The following is a 24451-nucleotide window of genomic DNA, read 5'->3' as shown; positions in this document are numbered from 1 at the left end:
TATTACTTCCGTCAAAATGCCGATATATCATTCATTTACACATAGATAATACAAGTTCAACTATTCTAATTATATGAAGTTCAAATTTGAATAATTGAAGTTGTAATCACATTAAGTAGGTGAAAGTTATCTGAAGTGCCTAATTTGTTGTATTTTGATGTATCTGCTGTAACAGTGCCTAGTTTGTATTTTGCTGTAATTTGTGTCACGACAACTAAAGAACGCAATTCTCCTGGAACCAGGGCCCTATTTCACAAAGAAAAAAATCGTGTTAACAACCATAATTAAACGAACCATGCCTCTTAGAGTTTATTGATAATCTTACAACTATGGTGGCACTCAGGAGTGGGACCACTTGTGAGCTTGTAGACTTGTAAACTTTTTCTTTGTGAAACGCCTGAAGATGAAAACGCCTTTACCTGTAACCATGGTTGCTAACAAGACTTGTTGCTTTGTAAAATAGGCCCCAGAAGTTTGTTGCTTAGTAAAATAGGCCCCAGAAGTTTGTTGCTTAGTAAAATAGGCCCCAGAAGTTTGTTGCTTAGTAAAATAGGCCCCAGAAGTTTGTTGCTTAGTAAAATAGGCCCCAGAAGTTTGTTGCTTAGTAAAATAGGCCCCAGAAGTCAGAGCAAGCTATATGACAGTGATCCTTGGAACGATATTGACCATCAAGAAGAAAATGTTCCAAAATTTATTTTTGAGAACAAATCAAATAAACCGACGGACAAACTAATTTTTTATAAAATATTGAAAAGGAGGAAAACTATATCACGTCATCAATAAATAAGTAATATTTATATATGTTTATATTTAATGACAAAGCTGTTAAAACAGTTGATTACTACTGTAATATTGGCATATAAATCACCTGACACGCACAAACGAATAAGTTTATCACACAGCTTCTCTACAGGATCATGGAACTCACAAAGCCTCTTATCCTGTCTTTGGGAAACAACATTATTATTTTTTAAAAGACAAGTAAACAGACAAGTTTTCCTGTCTGTGGGAAACTACATTATTAGTTTTTTTTCAAGACTAGTAAATGTACAAGCTTTGAAAATATTTTTGGAGTAAACTTTTTCAACCAGTTAATGGCTTTGATGAGGAAAATCCATGAAAATTTTGGATTAATATGAAACCAGTCAGTGGCGGCATTCGGTTATGATATTAAATATCATTATTATTTTTTGATTAATGGGATTTAGTCAAGATGGAAAAATCCTAGGACACTAGAAGAAGTTGACCCGCTCAAAAAAAAATAAATAAAATGAAACTTTAACCAATAAAAAAATGGAGACAACAGGCGTGCCTTAAACCTTGTAGATTACTTTTCTATCAAACAGAAAGTGCGAAGTGTTGTATGCATTACAAAATAAGGGGAAATATTAGTGTATGGATATTTGATTTTATGCAGGTTGCACAGAGCACAGCGTCTATTAGTACTTGAGCGCCAAAATATGCCAACTGCAGACTTACAGATGTACCACAACTCTCTGCTTGGTCATCCAGCGAGATAGCTGAGCTGAAGTAAGCTCCATCTTCAGTATCCATTGACGGTTGCTGAAAATTGTTTAATGTTCGTGTAGAACTAGTTGTTATCACAAAGTTAAAATCACTTTCCTTTCACTCAACATCTTTCAATTTTACTATTTATTTTGGTTAAAATTTTCAGCGAATTTTCAAGAAGTTATAATATTCATTTCAATCGAATTTTATTCAGAAATTTTAATTATTTACGCAGTGTTTTATAGCTTTACTATTGCCGTCCAAAAGAATAATTACAACATCGTGTGTTCGCTGTCGAGCAGTTTTTTAGAAACAATGAATGTGTAGTCACAGTGCAACGCTTTTCGGTCAATATTTTAGAGTTGGACGTCGAGGTGCAGTGCCTGATCTAAATACTGTACTCCGATGGGTTGCAGCGTTTAGAAGTACTAGTTCTCTGATGGAAAGAACCACCTGGTCTTCCCCGTTCAGTTTGTACACCTGAAAATGTAGACAGAGTCAGTGTCGTCTAGTCCTGAGACCATGTCGTCGAGTCGATCGTCTAGGACTAGTAAGTAACAACTGCTGTTGTGACTCTGTCTACATTTTCCGGAGTACGAACAGAACGGGGAAGACCAGGTGGTTCTTTCCATCACTGAACTAGAACTTCTAAACGCTGCAACCCATCGGAGTACAGTATTTAGATCAGGCACTGCACCTCGACGTCCAACTCTAAAATATTGACCGAAAGAAAAGCGTTGCACTGTGACGACTACTGAATCATTGTTCCCTAAAAACTGCTCGACAGCAAAAAACGCTGTTGTACGTGCCAACGCTCATAGTAACTAAAATGGCATAGTATGGGCCGTCTGCCAACATTTGTTCCAGGGCAATGCCCCCTCCCATCGCCGAATACTAGCGGTTCGATAAACGTACGTCCTCTGCATCAATTTTAATTTGAAAAAGGGTTTAGTTTGTGGCTCTCTTTGTTCATTTAGTGTAAAAATGATCGATTTCATTCCACTCTGATACTTTTAACTTTTTATAAGTTTTAAATAATGGCATTCTTTCATTTTACTCTATTTTTAATAAGTAATTTATTTTTTATTAGAATGTGAATTAGAGAGATCGATTGAGATAGAACCATAATTGGAATTTATGGTAAATTTTATCATTGGAAAAAAAGTAGAACCTATTAAGTACTTTGTTATTGAGATACAGATTTATCAACTTCATTTGTTAAAATTTACCAATTTTTAAATAATTTATTACAGAAACTTTCATACGGGGACTCAATTCAACGATTAAATATTTGGAAACCTCCCACAATAAAAACTTCTAATGATCGGAACCGTATTTGGATATTGTGACAATCACTGACCAATTTTATGGCATTATACAGTTTATACGTTTTCTATAAACAAATTATCAGTGAAATCGAGTATTAGACAATTTACAATCACTCAACATTTTTATGGCATTTTTAGAATAGTTTGAGGATTCCTCAAGTTATAAACGCTTTATAAGAAAATATCGTCAACCATGATAACAATTGGTTTGCAATTAAATTTTCGATTAATCTAATTGGCTAGAGCTTTCCAGTAATCCTGTAATGTGACTTATATCAGCTGTGGCAGTTGTCATGGAATCCAAATCATGAGTTTGTGTAAATGAGAGTTATGAAATTAAATGGCAAATTTATGTTGTCCTTTCTAGCAAGTAGTACATGGAGTCACAAGTTGGGTTCGAATCCACGCCCTCAAACGTTTAGCCATGCACTGTTAGCTAGAAAGGACAACATAAATTCATCATTTAATTTCATAACTGAATTTACACAAACTCATGATTTGGTTTCCATGACAACTGCCACAGCTGTCATCAGTCATCAATAACACATCCTCCCTTTCCAAACTAAAGGGAGGATATTCTCTCTTCTTTTTAGGGCCACTGATTATTAAAACATGATAAAAATGATGAAGCACCCTCTATTTTATTGTAACACTACAGCCAGGTTGTACAAAAGCCGGTTGAATTTTTACCGTGTTTAATTTCAAGAGAACCAATCAGTGAAGGCTTTTTTGAAAAGACGACTTCTCTGATTGGTTCTCGTGGAATTAATCACGATAAAAAAAATTAACCGGCTTTTATGCAACCGGCATTACTAATTGCAACTCTTCAAGAGCCATTTTCAAGTGTAAGGCACGGTTGCACAAAAGCCGGTTAAATTTTAATAGTGATTAGTTTCACGAGAACCAATTACAGTAGGCTTTCTGAAAAGAAGGCTTCTCTGATTGGTTCTCGTGGAATTAATCACAATTAAAACTTGACCAGCTATTGTGCAACCGGCACTAAATTATGCACTTGAAGAGTTGAAACTAGTAGTCTAGTGTTGCAATAAAATAAATGTTGCTTGATGATTTTTATTGTGTTTTAGATGCCGGATATGTTGCCTGTTTCTTCTTACTGGTGCTCTGTTGTCGAATTGGATGAGTTGGGATCTAGTTTACTCTCAATTATTCCCTCACGTTCAAGACGTGCAGCCTTTGAAACTTTGCAGCCCTAGTTGAGGTCGGTGAGTTGCCTCGATCGCTCTATGTCGCTTATCTTAACTTAAAAATCAACTTGGCTTGTAGCAGGGAGTAATAACACGATGAAGCCACTTGCAGTGTTGATAAATCTAAGATTGCAGTGATGAAATGCCGTACCTGGGAGCTTCTTGCGCTGTAGGGGAAAAAATTATTAAGAAGATAGTCAGTTGCATGTTGCATAGTTGAGGTTAAAATAAGAGCCTCATAGCAATGATCACGAAGAAAGCCCATGTCAACGAGTTGCTGCAAATGTGAAACGTTCACCTGTTGTTGGTTGTCCACACGTCTCCTTCGCTCCTCAGGCGTTTCTCGAGTGCTGCTTGGCCCTTCTTGGCCCTTGGCCGTTGCGTCCGTCTTACCACCTTTTCTCTCATCACATGGCAGCTAACAGCAAAACATACAGACAACACAGTTACAACTTTTGAATACAACCAAGACCCAGAAGCTAGTGCTTGGTTTGAGACAGATCAGTCAGAGTGCAAAAAGTGCTAAGCTTCTTGGCATTACACTAGATTATAAACTCACTTGGATACCTCATATAGAAAGTGTCTGCTCCAAACTTAGTAAGGTTATATACCTTCTTCGAAGGCTCAGGGATTGTGTACCCGCACACTATTTAAGAATGTGCTATTTCGCTTTTTTTCAGAGTGTCTTTATGTACGGATTGGTCTTGTGGGGTTGTGCCCCAGATGTGCAAAGAGTGTTCTTACTACAGAAAAAGGCTATAAGAATTATATCAGGTGCAGCGTATTTGGAGCATTGCAGGCCATTATTTATACAGGAAAAAGTTATGCCAGTTTACAGTATGGTAGCTTTCAAACTCCTACTTCAAGTAAAGAAGGATATAGGATCATATACAGTAGATGCAGAGTTGACATCCACAGCCATAATACACGAAATAAGACAAAAATAGATGTACCTTACACAAGACTGAAAAAAGTATTAACTAGTCCTAATCATGTATCCTTGAAACTTTTTAATATTCTGCCAGACTCAGCCAGAAACTTGCCTTTAACAGTATTCCGACAAAAACTTGAAAACCTTCTCTTACAGTTCCCACTATACTCCCTTTCTGATTTCCTCCAGCTGCCAGTAGAGAATCATTTTTTTGGAAACCATACGTGATAGTACTCTGTAGTATGTGCTTATATTTAAATGATGCATTATGTACGTTGGATTGTTTTATTCTTGATATTATTGTTTTATTGACATATATATGGAGGAAACCTTAAATAGAGGTTTCCAATAGCATTGTTTGTGTCCTGAATGGAATGAAACTTTTATTCTATTATTATGTTATTTTATTATGATGTATTTATAATGTATATTTTGACGTTTCCGATAGCATTGTTTGTATGCACTAAAGGAATAAAAATCATTCTTATTCTTATTCTTACAAGATTACAGCACTATTTTCCAAAAGCCTAAAATTGTACAACTAATTAAAGTTTACAGAATTTTTTCATTCATCTCCAACTAGTTGATGATGAATCACCTATACAATAAAATTGAAGACTTGCAAATGTGTAACCCACCAAATTAATGTACCAAGATGAATTTAATAGAATAGAAATATGACTAGTATGGTACACTTACGATATAGTATTTGAAATTTAAATTATATCGAAGGTAAGATACAGTAGAGCACCGATATCCGGACTAATTGGTGCATGAAAGTGTCTGGGTAATTGATAATCCGGATAATTTATTTTAACTCGATTTTACCATACCTTTTAAGTGTACAAGTAATTCAAACTTTGAATTCTGGCCTACATTACTATGTAGTAGCCTGTGTGTCGTAGGTAATATAACTTGTATACACTTATCTTGCATTCACATTATAGTTAAAATAGACACCAGGTTGTGTAGATTCAATAGGGTACAGTAACTAAAATATATCATTTATCAAAATATTTTAATACACCTTGATTGCGGCGGACCACTAGACCGCTTCAAATAAGAATGAGTTGAGGTTCTAGGGCATTTCAATTGTTTTATAATTTCTATCAAAATTTGGGAAAGGAACAGTTTTGGGATTTAAGCCTGTTGTTCCTTCCCCAATCATCCATAATAATTGAGAATTATATTGTATGTGTATCAATGCATATCACCCCGCAAACGTCCGGGTAACCGATGTCAGGATAATCGGTGCTCTACTGTAATTTATTGATTAATGCTTGGACTACTTACGTCTCTCAAGAGCTTTTCACCGCATATGATGATTTTCAAGATTGTCAACATCGATTCCACGATCCGGGGCCAGAAGCCCCATCCAGTGGCAACAGGTCCGAAACGTCTGCCCCACAACTTCATGATGGCTAGGAACGTCATCTGTTCACAAAAGTAAAGAGCATTTAGAAAATCCACAACAAAATTATCATAGAGCATTTTTAGGCTGACATTGATCACATTGATGTGCAAGTGAAACGTCACGATCTGATGTGCACGTCACATCATGCATGAACCAAAAAACAAAATGTGTAAAGAGTGATTGTGACTCGCATGTAGCTGCTCACACTGACGCAACCAGTACGTGCATGCGTTTAGTGTGAGTGTTCCTATTGCTATTTCTGTAGTTTGGTTCTCATGCATAACCAAAGGTGCACTTGCACTTGCACTTGTACACATCCTCAACATATCCGTGCTCCCTCATCACCTCAATTGAAAAGTTTCATTTCTGAGCTGAATAATCAGGAAATCATCTTTATTAGTACAGGTTTAAAAATATTAAAGGTAATGCGAAAAATCTCAAGTTTCATTGTACCGTTGAAAAATAATTTACTATCAGCTGTTTCCCCATCAAATCTTTACAGATGTCAAGTTAATCCAAATTATTTGGTTTAAACCTCCAGCTTTGGAGGTTTAAACTTTTCAAGAGTTTAAACTCAATACATAGTTTAAATTAACACTGTGCAAACGGAATTTTAGTTTAAACAAAAAAAAATCCAGATTTGGTTCAAGCTTTATTAGCTTAAACTTACACCGTGTAAAAGGCCCTAAATCTGTCCATTGCTATTCTCTTCCATTGTTCATAGGCTCATAGCACCCACATCCTTCGTCATTTGTTTCAGTAAACCAACATGAATAAACCATAGTTATTTGTATATCTAGAGTGAAAAGTGCCATTTTTTCTCCCTGAGGGGAAAAGTTTGAAACAATTTCCCTGAGTGAGAAAAAACATTTTCTCAATTATTAATGTTCCGACTCACTTTTTGCATTTGCTTCAGATGCAGAACATAGTAGGTGAAAGGCTCTTGCCCAGACGCGTGAGCTGAATCCAGAACGGTTTTCTGGTTGATCAGCTTCTCAACAAAGATCAACCATGAATCCAAGAACTCATCGGTTCCCTCCGGTACGAGTGGCAGTTCAGTCCTGTCTTCAAGCGGATTAGCAGACCTTGTTGCTGAAAGCTTGGCACTCTCCCATCTCAATAAAGACTGGTTCAACGCCCATAAGAAGACTCTGCAAGTGCAAAAATACAATAAGTGGTCAACCTTCAACTATAGTGACGTCCACTATATAAAATGACTAGGATAGAATATAAAAAATAGAATAATAATACTTCAATGTGAATAGAATTACATAAACGATAGAATGGAATGACTTTTTATTTGTTGACGTGGCGAAGTTTGGACAGTAATGTCCACTCTACCACTTAACCACGTATATAATGGCAGTATTTGATAAACATTGGTGCTGCTATCCTTGTCTATCATTCAACAAAGCAGATAACACTATCCTCTACCGCACAGTTCCCAGATCACTTTCCAACAATGTCGAAATATAATTAACAAAATATTTTACTTCAATTGTGAAAATTTATTATTAAATCATTAATGTCCCGACCAGTGAAATATAATAATTATCTTAAACAACAATGAACAGTTAATATTAAATCAGATATACCGGTATAATAATATCGAGTGTCAGAGTTTTCAGTTCGCAAGTGATCAATTTCAGGGCCTCTGACATGACCTATCAGTATATGAAATACCGGTATCAGTTATCCCCTTTGGAAGGCAGTGGTTAATGGATTCCAATTTGTAGTCTACCAGATTTGAATAACAGACTTTGCTTCAAATCAGATTATTTTTGCAAGTGTTAAACTGGTTATAGTACAATAACTTTATGGAAATATTTCAACTTGGACTTAATAGTTGGAATGAAAGTTTTAGCTTGAGTGATTATGATCAATATATTGAATAAGTAATAATTTATATAAAATGTACTCACCTGAATAGACCATTGTGACCAGTGGAGCTCATAAATCTTTCCAACATGAAATGGTAAGGTAACTTTTTGTCGTCAAAAAGCAATGGGGTGGAAAATCCGAACGAACATATCAAATACGTCAGGCTGAAATAAAAAAGTAGAAATATTGAATTAAAAAATAGTTATTTATGTATTACGAGCGTAAAACGCGACTTTATCGCTCGAGTCAAAACAGTTACCAGTGGTAATTTTGACGAAAGCGATAAAGAAGCTTTCCGCTCGAATTGCATACAAAACTTTTTCTACAACTGCAGTATTGGATTCCAATACAACAAACAGTTGTTTTTTTATTAATAATTTATCCAATTATTATGATAAATCAATGTAATAATAATAATAAAATGAACAATTTAATCATAATAATCTATTCTATAATGATTTATTATTAGAATAAGATAAAACAATTAGTATCATCTGCAAAAAATTTGGTAGGACCGTGATTTGAACCTGGGTCCTTCATCGTGAGAGTCAAAGCTCCAGCTGTGTTTGCCACCATGACTGATGGAAATGGGGCGTCAAAGTAGGGAGATGAACTTATTGGAATTGCATTTTTCTAAAATGTAGCCTACTGCACATGCGCTGCGGTTAGCGAGCGTAAACAGCTGGCGAGCATAAAGTAGATTATCGCTCGCTCCTCACAAAACAACTGTTTTATGATGAGTTTTTAGTTCGTAAAGAAGAACTTTACAAGCAGTTGTATGAAAAAAAAACATTCGTTTTGCTCACTACAAAAAGGTATATACTTCATCAAACTTATTTCAAATTTGATACTAATGTTGAAGAGATATTTACTAAAGAATATTATCATGAGAATTACTTACTTGTATTTGGGAATAGGGGATCTTGGCAAGGATTCAGGCAACATTCCCGTTATGAGAAGCTGTACTATTCTTTGGCCGACTCGAGATGCGGACTCCATCACACTATTGGGATTAGGAAGAACTTGACCCTGAGGTCCGCGCCTTACTACTCCTCTCAAAGGAGCTCCAACACATAACTGAAAAAACAGCAACATTCAAAATTCAAAACTGCGTCACTCAAGAAGGAGGGCATATGATGGATGTAATTTTTAAAACTAACTCTCTGTTAATAAATTCCATCTTAACTACACGTTTTGATCTTCATTTCAATCCAATACCTTTAGAATTGACAGTTTGACAATTATTTTAAAACCAGCTGATCCATCTGCGCCATCCTTTACACAATTATGAAGTGAATAATCTAATTCAATCTCTTCTTACTTTTCATACTTTTCTTGCATCATACTGTTCTATTTAGTTGTTTTTATACATTCTACATTGACTGACAACTTTATTTTTCTCAATTTCCAATTAGTGGGTTGAATTGTACCTTCACGATTCAAGTTGAATCCAAAGGTCAAACATGTTCAATATCCATAAAATTTGACGAAGGGTCAAAGTGGATGGAAAGTGGATTGCGCCACCTTGCACAATATGAATGTTTGCGAAACGAACAACAGGTTAAAAGCCCTTCACTCCTTTCCCAAATTTAGGAGAAAATAATGCTTAGTTTGGATACTAAGTTTTTGATACTTTTTTATGTATGAAGCTCACCTTGACAAGTAGTCCCAAAAGTTCTGCTAGGCCTCTGCCGAGGCGTGACGTTGTGCCCAGAATCGGTTTGATAAATTTGCATTGGATTACGGAAGGTATTTTCCTGCCAGGTAAGAGGCGCATCCTATTAAAACCTGGCTCATCCACTTCCATTCGATTTCTTTCTTCAATCTGAGAAGCAAAGCAACCACATTAAACCAATACTCTAAAACGCAATGCATGCAAAACATTACTAAATTCAAATTGTTATCACTTGTCAATCGCGGACCAGAAATGTCAAGTTTTTGGACTTTATTACCATTGAAATTTGAAACAGGAACAGTACAAGCTAAGCTTGGTTTTCCTCTTTCAGATAATAATAATGTCGAGTGACCTGGTGGCTGACTCAGGTCTGGTGTCAGAGTTTTCAGGTAGCAGCTTATCAATTTCAGGGCCTCTGACATGACCTAACGACTGTTTTTTTAGGAAGCCGGGACCGACAATTTAACGTGTCCATCCGAAACACGGGAGTGGTCCGAGAAAAATATCTTGCCCGGGCTGGGATTCGAACCCAGGCCTCTACATTATTATAAAACCAGCATCTAATCCACTAGACTACGGCCACTCCTTCCTCTTTCAGATTGTGATATCTATTATAATAGATCATTGTTATAATTGTATTGATAATATTACAAAAATACTTGGTGTTCTATTCTTAAAAATAGAATGAATAAAATATCTTAATAATCATTGAATGCCCCACATGTTAATGAATACAATATTAGGATACCGTAAATACTCTTCGAAGACCATCCTGGTTTTGTTTTATTTATTCTATTTTCAGAAAAATGGTACTAGTTTAAAAAAATAAAATAAAGTCTAAAATATCGGTGGTACAATAAAAAAGCCGTCTAGAGAGGTAAGAGGTAAATTGAAATCTGGTAGATCAGAGGCACTCCTATCAACCAGTTTGCAAGTATTACAACATCCTAATTTTTTCAGAGAGTTTGAAGTAATATCTGGTGAACCTGTCGCTTTATTCCTTTCAAGAAGAGTTTCAACTACTAGAAGATCCTAAATTTTCAGAGAGTTTGAAACTTCCGCTCTATTTCTTAACAAGAGTTTCAACTACCGGAAATTTTTAATTTTCAACTGAACTGGGTAGCGATTTCTTATTTTAATTTTCTATTAGAAATAAGCTAGTTATGTATCTTTCAAACATTGACACTATTCAAAATAATGTATTTGTACATCGATAAGGATTTATTCTATTCTTATGTGAAATATCCTTACAATGGACGTCTCAGATGGGAAGAGAAGTTCAACATTATTGAACCTGGATGCATTGTCAGAATAGTCACTATTTTACCTATTCTATTCTAATGTGCAAATCAACTTACAATGTCTTCGGTGTAGAGTTTATCGATATCACGATAATTGAACCTGCATGGATGGAGAGGATCGTCACTACAGAGCGCCAGCAGAGTGGTGCTCTCCCAAAGCGAGGATGAATAGAGCAAGCACAGCTTGTTTAGCACTTTTTCTCCTAATTCGGTACCCCATTTGATAAGAGCGTTGTTGCGTGATTCAACCTGCGCCGTGCGACAAACGCTCACCAACATGATCACGTAGCTATTGACGGCTGAAATCGCGTGCAGAAGCGGTGTTGCCGATGGGGTCATGATGGCTTCGTCCACATTCGGCGCGTTTGCCAACTCGCGCAAAAGGAGTGAGCCATCCAACGATGTTCGTGGTTCGATGAGTGGAGCCAGCGTGTCGAGTATTTCCGACAACTGCCCCAGTGCCACTTCCATCACAACAGAGTGGCGTAGTAAATTCTGTAAGTACATAAACATTTAATTCAATTCATTCAGAAATAAATACATTACCGTACATGATGTATTTAACCAGCCAGGATAGCCGGCTAAGTACACATACATTTAATTCAATTCATTCAGAAATAAATACAGGATTTTTATAAATGAATGTAGGGGTTTCAACTCTATGCAATATTTATTACTTATAGTTGTGAATGATATGTCAAATGGAAGAGTAACTCAAACAGTTTTACATTATTGTCAAACGGCACATATTCAGCCTATAGCCGAGTTCTTCCCAAACGTTGATTAGTGTGTGTCTTCAGTAATTGTAGCAGCAGCTGCTTCAATCCGATTTCTTAATTAAGGGAGGTAATGGAGGCACGTACACACGATCCTTGATCAAGCCCCAAAGGTGAAAATCGCATGACGTTGAGTTTTGGGAGAACGAGGCGGTCATGAATAGCAAGCCTTGTGGCCTATAGTAGCCTTTGCTAGTACCTATGTCAAGCGGAAACATTGCACGCACATGCGCACTCATGCCAACAAACCATACTGTTTGAGTTAATCTTTCATTTTACATATCATTTATAGCTGTAAGTTTAATGTAATAAATTTCATACAGATTTCAAGTCCCTATATTCATTTATAAACACCCTGTAAATACATTGCATGGTTCATTTAGCCGAGAAACTAGGCCAATCCTACATTGGAAACTTTGGCAAATTTGGCACATAAATCGGCGACACGATTCGGCTGCATTGCTGCTTGTTTTCAGACAAGCCAGGAGTGGAACAGTACAGTAAAAGCTCTCGACCAAAATTGATTGATTGCTTTTGATAAGGGCGGAGTTAGGACTCCGGGTTCTCTCTGACACACAACCCTATTTTATGGAGAATATTTGTGTCCTAATTTTGACAAATGAATGATCAACTCTTCCATTTCATGTTATTAGACAGACAAAGAAAATTAGTTTATGAGTTCAAACGCCACCGTGAAATTGAATTTTACATAACCTGCCTATCCTATTAGACACACATTTATTATTAAAACCTTCGCAAAAGAAAATTAGTTTATGAGTTCAAACGCCACCGTGAAATTAAATTTTACATAACCTAATGCTCTAAAATTCTCCTCACAATTATTACAAAATCAGACACACAAGTATTGGTATTAATATTAGTGGTAGTATTAGTATTCCCAGATACACAAAAATGTTAGTATCATTATTAGTGTTCCCAAATATATTTAGATGTTAGTATTAGAATTTCCAGATGCACTTAAATTATTAGTATCAGTGTTTCCAGATGCACTTAAATTATTAGTATTAGTGTTTCCAGATACACTAAAATGTTAATACACAACTACATGAAACGATAGACGCTCTGCATTCGCAGAAGGAAGGAAACAAATAAATTTGGATGTCGTCAGACCAGAATCTTCTCTCGATACCAGACCGTCTGGTCGGGAGAAATTCCTCTTCCAATGTAGGACCAACCCAACGCGTTGCGCTACCTGGTCGTGGGTTTGAATCCCGGCGGTAAGCATGAACGTTTGATCACATCTCATCAAATCAACCACGCACTTTCCATTACCCACGCACAAGCTAAAAACTTGTCCGTGTGTATGGAGGAGTACTTTGTCATGATAAACTCATATGGGCATCGTCCGCAATAAAAAAAGTTCATCGTGATCTTCATTTTTCAAATTCATGTTTGTCACACCTCACCAACACTGAAATTCGATTCTCGTCAAATCAATAATCATGTATAAATGGCAATTGAATTTTTTAACATCCTTATTATCTACATTTATTTTTCTCCTATCATTTCGGTACCAAAAAAACATTTCTGATTACCATGTTGCTTATTTTTGCTGTAGCAAATAATAGGCCTACAACATTTCAATCAGAAATAATATTTAGGTACCGAAATGGTGAGGAGAAATATAAATGAACACAATAAAAATGAAATTGCAATAATTAAATTGCCATTTATACAAAATTGATTTGACGAGAATCCAATTACAGTAATACGCTGTCAGCGCATCAACACGAACAACATTTATAAAATATAAATACCTTCTGTTTAAAAACTTCAGGGTTGTTGAAGTCCTGGGCGTCGAGGGAATCCTGTAAGTAACGTATACCATGGATGTATTAGAAATGAAATAAAATTAAGTATGTCGAAAATAATGATATCAAGAATGGATGGGTGGGAAGGACCACCAATTACTTGAACTAGGTATTCGTGGACAACATTTTAATATATCCCACCAATTGATAACACAATTAACTCATACTTTCGATAACAAGAGGTTTGTAAGATAAGAAGATATCCAGGGCAACTGATTGAATACTTGTTTTGCAAAAAAAGCACTTATTATTTCATTCATTGCATCTACTAATATTACTGCCCCCCTGTGGATTGAGAGAGCTTTGAGTCGAAAATCGTACTCAACAATTTGTTGAAAACCAGAATATACCCACAGTATCCCTGCTTGTCGTAGGAGGCGAATAAAAGGGACCCCATTTCCGAAGCCCTTCTTCAAAAATTATTCTTCTCCTTATTTAAAACTTTTAATTTCTAGAATGGCACTTTTTCCATTGACTTTGTCCATTTTTTATTTCTGTAGGCCTTCCTTGGCCATATTCTTACTACTTCTTAGGCCAACCGAAGGTGTGATGTGGACCGTGCTGTGATGAGTTGTGCTTTTATATGGAGTCTCTAACGGTGCCTGCAGGATACCAGGCGCCCTCCTGTAGTATTTAGCCTTGCCTGGACATGCGGGGCTCTGTCTGGGTTGACTCCACTTCCCCAGCTGTTCGTGGGAACCACATGAACAAACCAAACCCCAAGGCAACTCCAGAAGTTGCCTTGCCTTTAAACCCATCGAGATCTGCCCCATCAGGGCAGGTTCCTCAATCTGAAATGGGTGCTTCTGGAACACAGGAGGTTCCATAGCACTCTTATGTAGAGGCTACCATCATTGAGATTGATCACGACATGAATTATGTAAGATCGATCACACCATACCAACTGGAGAGGATCGATGAGCTTCTCAGGCCACTGCTCAAAGAAGGGCGGCCATTCAGATAAAACTTAGTGGGGAAAGGTGAGGCTTTTGACCCTGCAAAGTTTCGGACGGGCATAAAGTAAAACCCAAGAGACCAGAGATGGGTGAAACTCCAGGCACAAATGTAAGTCAAGAGAGGCTGAGTCGAGGGTGACCAGGCGCCCTGGAGGCAATTTGGCAACTCCTTCCTAAGCGAAAGGACCTGAAAAGAATGCCAAGAGTGGAACTCACGTAGGTGACGAGGATCAATCAGTCTGAAGAGACTGCCAAGCATATCACACTGGATTGCGAGAGACCAGGGCAAGGAGAAGGGCACTGTTTGGCTGCAAGCAGCCAGGTGATGAATGGGATGTTTGTATAGGGAAAAACTCCTGGATCTTGTAAAGGACACAGGTATTGGTTTGCCTAACTAACGTACTTGGGAACACAATAAACTCCGGTTGACGTGTGGGGTTCTTTGAACCTTTGGATCCTTGAATCCGTCCCTTCAAAAATAACATACTAATATTACTACTAAAACAAAGATGTTGTGAACATTGAAAAAAATAAATGTTCATAATAGCAGTTTACTATAGTGAGGTTCACGTTATAAAGTCAATACTTGATTAACATTGGTGTGGCTATAGCAGATAGTGCTATCTATGCCTTTCCTACCTCCGCAAAGTTGCCAGATTGTTTCTGGAGCAAGTAGAAATAATTAAATACAAAAATATTTTATCTCAATAATGAAACTGCATTATTGAATCATTGAAAAATAAATTTTATTGGCGAATTATAATAAGATTATTGTTAATAGAAAATCTATTCTATTCTTAACAAGAATAAACAATTAAAACCACATCAGATCAGTCATCTGCTATAGAAGGCAGTGGTAACGCAGAAAATCGGCAACGCTATTGTCCTATCTTGTTTAGTGAAGTTTTAGCGTGAACCTCACTATAACTGTTAGATTCAATTGAACTGCTTACCATAATTGATTTGCAAACAGTCGCCACAGATTGTGAAGCGATAATTGTAGACGGATAATCAACAGGGAGGTTTGGCAAGCCCAAAACTGTTAGAAGAGGAACAAGTCCACCCTGATTTATGAATTCTACACAGTGATCGTCAGTCGAGTTGTTGCTCAAGATTGCATCGATGAATTTCATCTGGAAACAACAAAATAAACTGTCAACTATTGTACACATTCAAGAGAAGCAGTCTTGGAATTGGCAAATGACATTTAAATCTAAGTTGACTCGATGTTTGACAATCGAGTTTTACCAAGTAAATTAATGCCTTATTACTTGGATCTAGAAATTGTAATTGTGAGAGCTTACACAGCATGGCATTGCAATTAAGATTCGATTCCATCCATCCAATACAATGAATAAGTGCTCAGATATATCTGAAACCTGGGGCCTATTGCATGAAAAAATACAAACTAATAATATAAGTAGTCAGCTGGTTATTAGAATAGGATATTAATAAAATATTAGCTTGTATTTTGTCATACAACAGGGCCCTGATGATAGCTACAGCCTAGCGGTATATATCTGTAATATAATAAAGGAAACAATTGGCTTATAAAAGTACGGGATAGGAAATTCACGAATGATGCATCGTTACATCTCAACTGATTAACTTGAAATTTTGCATATTGATTCTTAATTTACCGAGGATGGTTATAGGCCTATTTAAAATTCTTTACGATTTCAGTAGGTCAGTCTCTTCACCTACTAAACATGTTTAGAACTTGAGTTTGTTTTCAACATGCTCTTGATCCTATCCTGTTTTAGTTTTTTAGTTGTTTCATCTTGTTTTTTAGTTGTAAAATTCGAGTGGGGTTATTGAGATATTCAGACTCCAGAAATGGGCAATGAGAGTAATGGCAGGAGAAACAGTACAGACCAGTTGTCGGCCGATTTTTAAAAGAATTAAAACGCCTTCCGTTGCCTAGTCTCTATATTTTTGAGTTGATTTGTTTTATAAAGAAACATCAGCACGAGATCAATACAGAAGTATTTTACAATTAAGAAACTCAGGCAAAACTTGGCCGATTTTTAAGAATTAAAATTCCTTCCGTTGCCTAGTCTCTATATTTTTGAGTTGATTTGTTTTATAAAGAAACATCAGCACGAGATCAATACAGAAGAAGTATTTTACAATTAAGAAACTCAGGCAAAACTTGAGAGGCGAAGTTCACCACACAACTCTTTTTCTAGGAGTGAAAAGCACTGGTATAAGATTGTTCAATGCTCTACCAACACATTCAAAGGAAATGAACGCCAAGGATTTTAGAAAAAAATGAACTACTGAATATCTGCGCATATTGAACTGCGGAATTTACTGCTCATTGCGAGCAACTAATACTATATTTATATAGTATTTCTATTTTAAACTTGAATTTTGATGACGAATCTACATACCCCTGTTATAGGCGGTCAACAGGTAATTTAATAATAATAAGTTTGTTCAGAGCAAACAATTTGTGGATCACGGACATGGCATGATGGTTGCTCACCTCACGGATGTGAGTTATTCAGGGAATCGGAACCCAAGTTGGGATGGTCAAGCAGCTCCTCAATAATCAATCAATACAATATTGATTGATCCCCAGCTCCTCAATTCAATTCAACACAATATACAAGTTAGTAAACCCAGCTGTTACATCAGCTTCTTTTCACTATCCTTATCATTATAATTTGTTGATTTTACAGAAATAAACAGTTCAGTTTTAGAACCACATTACTCAACTTTCATAAAAGAAATCAAAATAAAATACAAAAACAGGCTTCATGGTGGGGTGTGCTGAAAAGAAAGAAAGAAGGAAAATACCTAGCCAACTATAGTTTCCCATGTAATAAGCTGGTAGAGGGTGTAAAAGTAAGGAATGAGGGTGAAGAGGAGCGGAAAAGGGAAGAATTGGAGAAGGAGGTAGGAAGGTATAGTGAGGTCCACGTTATAATGGCAGTGGAGAAAAACGTTGCCGATCCACTTTTTTGTCAATGCCTTTTATAAACGGTAGCTGATAAAGCTTTATTGACGTAATATTAACGGTTCATTCTCGTTTTAAATTATCAATTATATTTTATCAATCAAGAACTTATATTTTTCAATAATTTCATAATGAAGATGAAATATTTTGTTAATAAATTATTAATTTTACATTGTTAAAAGAAGATCTAGCAATAGAGTAAAGCAAGAAAGAGATAGCGCTATCCGCTTTGTTGAATGATAGACAAGGATAGCAATACCATTGCAAATCAAACACACTGCCATTATAACGGGGACCTAACTATAGTTTATTATTTCCTAGATAGGAAATAATAGTAAAATGTACTTACAACATTGGAAATGTAGTCGATAAGAGCGATGGGTGTTCTGTCGTTGGCATTGAGCACGTTGTCATTGGTTGTCTCATGCGGCGTGACATCATGTCTGGAAGTGACGTGAACGTGAGTTGAATTGGAGGCTTCCTCCTCATCATCGTCCTCCTCTTCGCTACTGTCGTCTCCTCCTCCTCCCGCCTCAACTGCGCCTGAGCCCGCAGCTCCTCCTGACACGCGAACCAGCTGGGCTGCAGATGGAACCGCAGTTTCGCCCTTCAGCGCTCGCCAGCAGACGTAGCGCGGATCTCTACCCAGCTTACACAGTGCTTCCAGCAGCTGAAATCATAAATAACATTAATATTATATTCAAGGCAGACTCGAGCCAAGTTACAACATAGAAGAAAATGATATCTACTCACTTTTATTTTAAGGACAACTTGAAGTATTACAACACAATAGAAGGTAGAATATCAAGTATGAAAGAAGGATATCTAGTACCATTTATTTTTCACAACACACCTAGTTGATGTTTGATGGGAAATTTAAATCATAAAAAAATCTTTTTTATTAGGCAAGATAATGTGTCAAGATACTGTGTTACATCAGGCAAGCCTTCTTTCAAAATCAAAATCTTCATTTCACCAAAATACAAAATCCCTTCCTTTTCCTTGTGTCCTGGACAACATTGTATGGAATTGTTCCGTTCCTTAAAAGTGGATCACCGGCGGGCCAGTGATAAAACACACTGCGCGAACGCCTGTCCTCCAGTGTTACTGCGCAGGTCAGCGGTGAATCCAAACGACTCATTGACAACAAACATAGGTGTACCGGCCATCTACTCAAACCGTGACCACGGCGACGGTTGAGAAAACCGTAGATGCCTTCGACGGCCACCTCGGGGCACTGGATCTCGCACAGGTAGACGGGATCCATGAGGCGGGGCGCCGCCGGGATGATCTAGCCGTCGCCGCGGTGAATGGTGTCAACATGCAGCGTCACGTCATAGATGTTGGAGCACACCGCTCTCTTCTGACAACACTCCCTCCTTTGAGGCTCACTGGAATCCAGCAACAACATTAGCCTTGATTTCGTTCAAGTACTGCACTCCCTTTGTGCAATCGATGAACAGATTGGATCCAGTTCCGTCGGGTCCCAAGGACCAGATTTTCCTGGCTTCAGTCACGGCCATATCGTATTTCTCTCCCAGATATCTGGCTCTGCTCTTGAAGTGGTCTCTTGCATTAACGTCTCCGTTATCAATATCCTCAGCATGACCATCAGGCAGAGGAGCGGCCTTCATGAAGAGACGATTGTGCTTGTTGGGCGACTTGGAAAGACACATCTGGACGGACTCTTAACTGACTGTTTCACGGTAAGACACAACTGAGTCCGACTTCTTGATGGGAATGCAAGCGTGATCTTCCAAGTCCTTCAAACAGATTTCCAAATGCAATTCTCCAGCTAGCAATAATATGTTATCCAGATTCCTCTATGATACATTGCACCATAGGATCTGACTTGGCCTAGACCTTCCACAAGCTTAGGCAGATCGGCGGGGTTCTTGGGCTCGACAGCAACTCTGATAACGGGCGACAAACAACTTCATGGCACGCATGCTGTGAGCGTCCTTCAAAGTGGTGATGGCTCCCGTCTTGACAAGGAACTGGTTAACACCGACCAGACCACAGATGTTTCCAGAGGGCACATCCTCATTGGCCTCCACATAGCGACCCATCATCAGAATGGTGCGCTGGATGGCCTTCTCGTAAAGGTCCTCCTTCTTGCCGGGCACAAAGGTGGGGCCCATGATGCGGGCCTTCATTCCGGTGGCTACCTTGCCGGAGAAGACACGGCCGAACGCGTAGACGCGGCCTTTGTCTGAGGTGGGCAGCATCTTAGAGATGTACATGAGTGGTGCGTTGGGGTCCAGTTCTTCACTACGACCGCGGCCTCGTCGTCATGGGGGCCTTCCTACAACATATCCATTCTGTACTTCTGCGCGACCACGGGTGACAGCAGGTGGATGGCTATCATCTGCAGCAGTACTTCGCCCGCCGGCAGCCATGTTCTCATCAGCTGTTTGCCGTCCTTCTCATGTCCTCGGGTTTCAACTGAATGCCCAGCTTCTGCAGGAGGACGGCTGCCTCGTCCTTCTTGTAGTTCATGATGCAGTCGAACACCTTGTAGATGGGGTCCAAAACGTACATGTTGAAAGAATGCTTGTTGTCTTCTTCCTTCTGCTTGGCCCATTTCTTTGTTTTCGGGTTGAAGAAGAAGTTCATCTGTTCATGAGCTTGAAAACGTCAATCTTGAATTTCTCGGCATACATCTCAGCAAACTGCTTGAGGGTGGAGGCCCACCCGTGGAGACCGGATCCGAAAACAACACTTCCCTTGCTGGGGTCAACCCGAACTTCACCCATGGGGTCAGAGTCATGTCATCGCTGTAGGTGGCAATGATGACGTTGTCGTTTTCGACGATTCTCTGGAAGGTCTGGTAGAGGTCCCAGCTGCAACTTCAGCAGGGCGCGGTCCATCTTGTTCATGAAAAGCACAGGCTTTATTCGCTCAGCGATCGCCTGTCTCAGTTTGCACGCACACACCAGAGACACAGTCGACAACGACGAGAGCTCCGTCGGTGACACGCAGGGCGGCCGTGACCTCGCTGGAGAAGTCGACTTGTCCGGGCAAATCGATCAGATTGATGAGGAACCCCTTGTCACGATGGTACGGGTTCGTGATAAACACCAGAAGCTTGTCCTCCAGCTCAAAGTACATAGAGGTGGCCGTTGATTTGATGGTGATACCAAACTTCTCATCTCTACTAACTACTATTACAATGCTGAACTTTCTCTCAAGATGGTGGATTTTTGCGTCAGGAAAGTCAACTTTCCTTTCTGTATAGTTTTGTATTCTGTGGTGATACAACGCTCCTGTTCGTCCTTCCTAGTGTCAGTGAACTGGGTCTCGCCGGCCTTGGCGCTGGCAATGGTCCCCGCCTTAGAGACGAGGGAGTCAGTCATCGTCGACTTGCCGTGATCCACATGGGCGATGACGGAAATGTTACGGATGTTCCTCTTCTTCTCCATCATCACACGGATCTCGTCTACGGTGAATTTTGATGATGTGCGATTATTTTCTCAATACACGACAAATGACTGCCAACGAAGGCAGAATCCTTTTGAAAGAAAGAAGTTCCAACTCTTCGAAAGCCATTTTCAAGTGTACATAAAGTGACAAAATACGAGGGACATTTTTTAAAACCATAAATAAAAGACGAATGTAAATAGAAGAATAATTTTTCCACAAAAATTTACCTACACTTATGATTATTCTCCAACGTAATTGCCGTCAAGGTTGATTTGTTAAACCAGTAAACCACCCTATCAAAAACCTCTTCATGAAATGTTGCCGCCAAATGAAGTTTAAATGGGCTATGACCATTAAACTCCATAAGTTTTGGAGTTTCTTGTTAGTTTGGAAGCTCTGCTCTCAAAGTCATGTCTTGAGTTTGGGGAAAAGGTTAAGTTCATGGTGGCCAAGTCAGGGTTGTATAGTGGGTGATGGATATTATCTCATTTGATTAGCTGGAGAAGCCGTTTGGCTGCATAATGACTGTGACTCCGAGTTGTAATGCAACGATTCCGGAGGTCATTTCAACTGAATCGAGACCATTCACACACAACCTCATCACTCATAACATTTCCTGCTTCAACTTCAACCATTCTTCTTCAGATCAATGCTAAACTATTGCCTTTTGCTTGCAAAAACGAATAAAGCTACGTAACTAGCACTTGACGGGAGATTGAATTGAGGCGGCCATGTTTGTGTCTATAACTCGACAACAATTGACAATTTGGCCGCACCGATCACAGGGCATTTGGTGGGGATGATGAGCTGTTCAGCTCTGTAAGAGTCGCTTCCCTACCGCTTGTCTGTGTCTAATGTTATATGATCGGATAATGATTCATGATATATGTCAGTACTATGTCAGGCCACTAACGACAGGACAAGTGTGTCGAGCATGTGACAACGGACATCACTTAGGGCCAAGCCACATCAAGTGTTTTTTCAGGTGTTTATGCACTGGCACGTACGAGTCAGCAGGGTAGGAAGCTGGAGAAGCTGTTTTTCATTTATCTTTGACAGGCCAACTAGAATAACCTCATTGTCTTCAACCTGCATTGACAATATTGTGACCAATTATAATGTGGATAGTATTCTTGCAGACTTTTGACCCAGGATTATCAGACCACGAAGCCCTAACAATAAAATTAGCCAATAATCCCAACGTTGAACACAATAATAGTTGCAGATTAGGAAGATGTATTAATGAAGAGTCCTTGAAATTCTTTTGTGACACATTGAGCTCTGTGGATTGGTCCCTATGTATGACGACTGATGATGGTGGCGAGAAATTATTTAATACTTTTCACTCATTGTTTTACAATTGTTTCTCCAGTTGCTTCCCCCTGAGAAAGTTTAAGGTTACAGAGAATGATTCGGTGAAAAACTGGTTAACCACTGGTATCAAGATTTCGTGAAGAAGGAAAAGAGAGTTACACATTGAGAGTAAGACTAACAGACATCCTGAATTTCTGTCCTATTTTGCCAAATATAAGAAAACTTTAAAGAAGACAATACTACTAGCTAAGCAAAAAACCAATGAAATGTTTATTGCACAGTCCAACAATATTAATAGAGACACTTGGACAATCGTCAGAAATGAACTGGGGCTATTAAATAGGGATGAGCAGAAGATAGAGTTGACTACAGCTGACAATAGGAGGTACTCTAATCCACAATGCATAGCTTCCTTGTTCAATGAGTATTTTGTTGAATGTGCATCTGAAATGTCCGGCTCTGCTAGAACATGTGAGAGCAGAGAGTACCTCAAGCAAATAAATAGGCAGTATCCTCCTTTCAAGTTCAGAAGTGTCTCAATAAGTGTAGTTAGGAAAGCCATAAATAGCTTGAAAAATTCTGGCTCAACTGGGTGGGACGAGATTTCATCACGAGTGATAAAGAAGGTTAGTCCCATTATCTTGGAGCCTCTAACATTATTTATTATTAATAGGTGTTTGCAGGAAGGAATCTTTCCCAAAAAATTAAAGTATGCTCTGATCAAACCAATTCACAAGAAGGGAGATAGGAAGGATCTTAAAAATTATCGACTAATTGCCCTCTTAACTGTATTCTCCAAGATATTTGAGAAGATTGTGTTTGAGCAGATGATGGTTCACTTAGATGAGAATAACATTTTTTCATAACAAACAATTTGGATTCAGGAGGGGATTGTCAACTAAGTCTGCTATATTTGAAGTTGTATCAGATGTGTTGGATGCTCTGGATGGATCGCGGAAGGCTTTAGGGCTTTTCTGCGATTTATCCAGGGCGTTTGATATGGTAGACCATGAACTGTTGTTGAATAAGCTTGGATTCTATGGATTTGTTGGTAGTGCAGGGAAATTTTTCGTGTCCTATTTGGAAAATAGATATCAGTCAGTTAAATTGAGTAATGGGAGTTCACTGGTATTTTCAGCATGGGAAAGAGTAAAGCAAGGTGTGCCACAGGGCTCTGTGCTTGAACCGACTCTTTTCAATTTATTTATAAACGACCTGCCAAATAATGTAGATGGCAAGCTCATTTTATATGCTGACGATACAACGGTTCTGGTTACTGGTAAGGATGATAGCGAAGTTATGATTAGGGCAGAAACGGCTATGCATCAACTCAACAATTGGTTTGGTCATAATGCATTGAAGTTGAATATGACTAAATCCAACTATATCAGGTTTGCCGTGACGGGACATCATGCTGAACCTTCAAACCTGAATGCTTCAAATGGGAGGGAGTGCTTGTCTGTTGAAGTGACTAGTTTTCTTGGAGTGGAATTGCAAAAACAATATGAAATGGGATAAACACTTGGAAAAACTTATAAAACAGCTCTATCATGCACTTTTTCCACTGAGAACTGTGAGGACTGCATCCACTATGAAGACAGCTCAGAAGGTGTATCATGGATATTTTTTAGCCCTAATACGCTACAGCATCTTCTTTTGGGGGAATAGTAAAAATAATTTATATAAAATATTTAAGATGCAAAAGAAAGCTGTTCGTGTTTTGGAGGGCTTGCGGCCATCCAATTCATGTAGGCCCATTTTTAGAAAATACAGGTTTCTCACGGTCCCAGCATTGCACTTCCTTGAGACTGTAAATTTTGTCTTCAGAAATTCAGAGAGATTTGAAGGAAATGTAGTTTGCCATGGCTATAGCACAAGAGCAAAGAGTTCAGCTGTATATCAGTACCCCGCTCACAGACTGACACTTTTGGAAAAAGGACCATA

General features: G+C 38.4%; 2 protein-coding genes across 2 annotated transcripts in view; both read right to left on the bottom strand.

Moving 5' to 3' along the window:
• LOC111051988 (E3 ubiquitin-protein ligase HUWE1) overlaps positions 1-24451 on the bottom strand; it is a gene marked incomplete in the record, with an annotated part of 177940 nt that overhangs the window by 132272 nt on the left and 21217 nt on the right. Inside the window, 10 exon segments of the mRNA XM_039441421.1 lie at positions 1480-1563; positions 4194-4460; positions 6267-6407; positions 7286-7538; positions 8310-8432; positions 9170-9345; positions 9923-10093; positions 11302-11739; positions 15762-15941; positions 18120-18440. Coding sequence (XP_039297355.1) covers positions 1480-1563; positions 4194-4460; positions 6267-6407; positions 7286-7538; positions 8310-8432; positions 9170-9345; positions 9923-10093; positions 11302-11739; positions 15762-15941; positions 18120-18440 — 2154 coding nt within the window.
• LOC111058523 (eukaryotic translation elongation factor 2-like) lies at positions 20931-21237 on the bottom strand. The gene has a single exon (XM_039442307.1). It carries the CDS (start codon positions 21193-21195, stop codon positions 20938-20940), a length of 258 nt encoding a protein of 85 aa, XP_039298241.1. The 5' UTR covers positions 21196-21237; the 3' UTR covers positions 20931-20937.

This window comes from Nilaparvata lugens, chromosome X (genome assembly GCF_014356525.2).
Source record: "Nilaparvata lugens isolate BPH chromosome X, ASM1435652v1, whole genome shotgun sequence".
Lineage (NCBI taxonomy): Eukaryota > Metazoa > Arthropoda > Insecta > Hemiptera > Delphacidae > Nilaparvata > Nilaparvata lugens.
The sequence above is the reverse complement of the archived record's forward strand: the minus strand, read 5'-3'. Positions and strand labels throughout refer to the sequence as shown.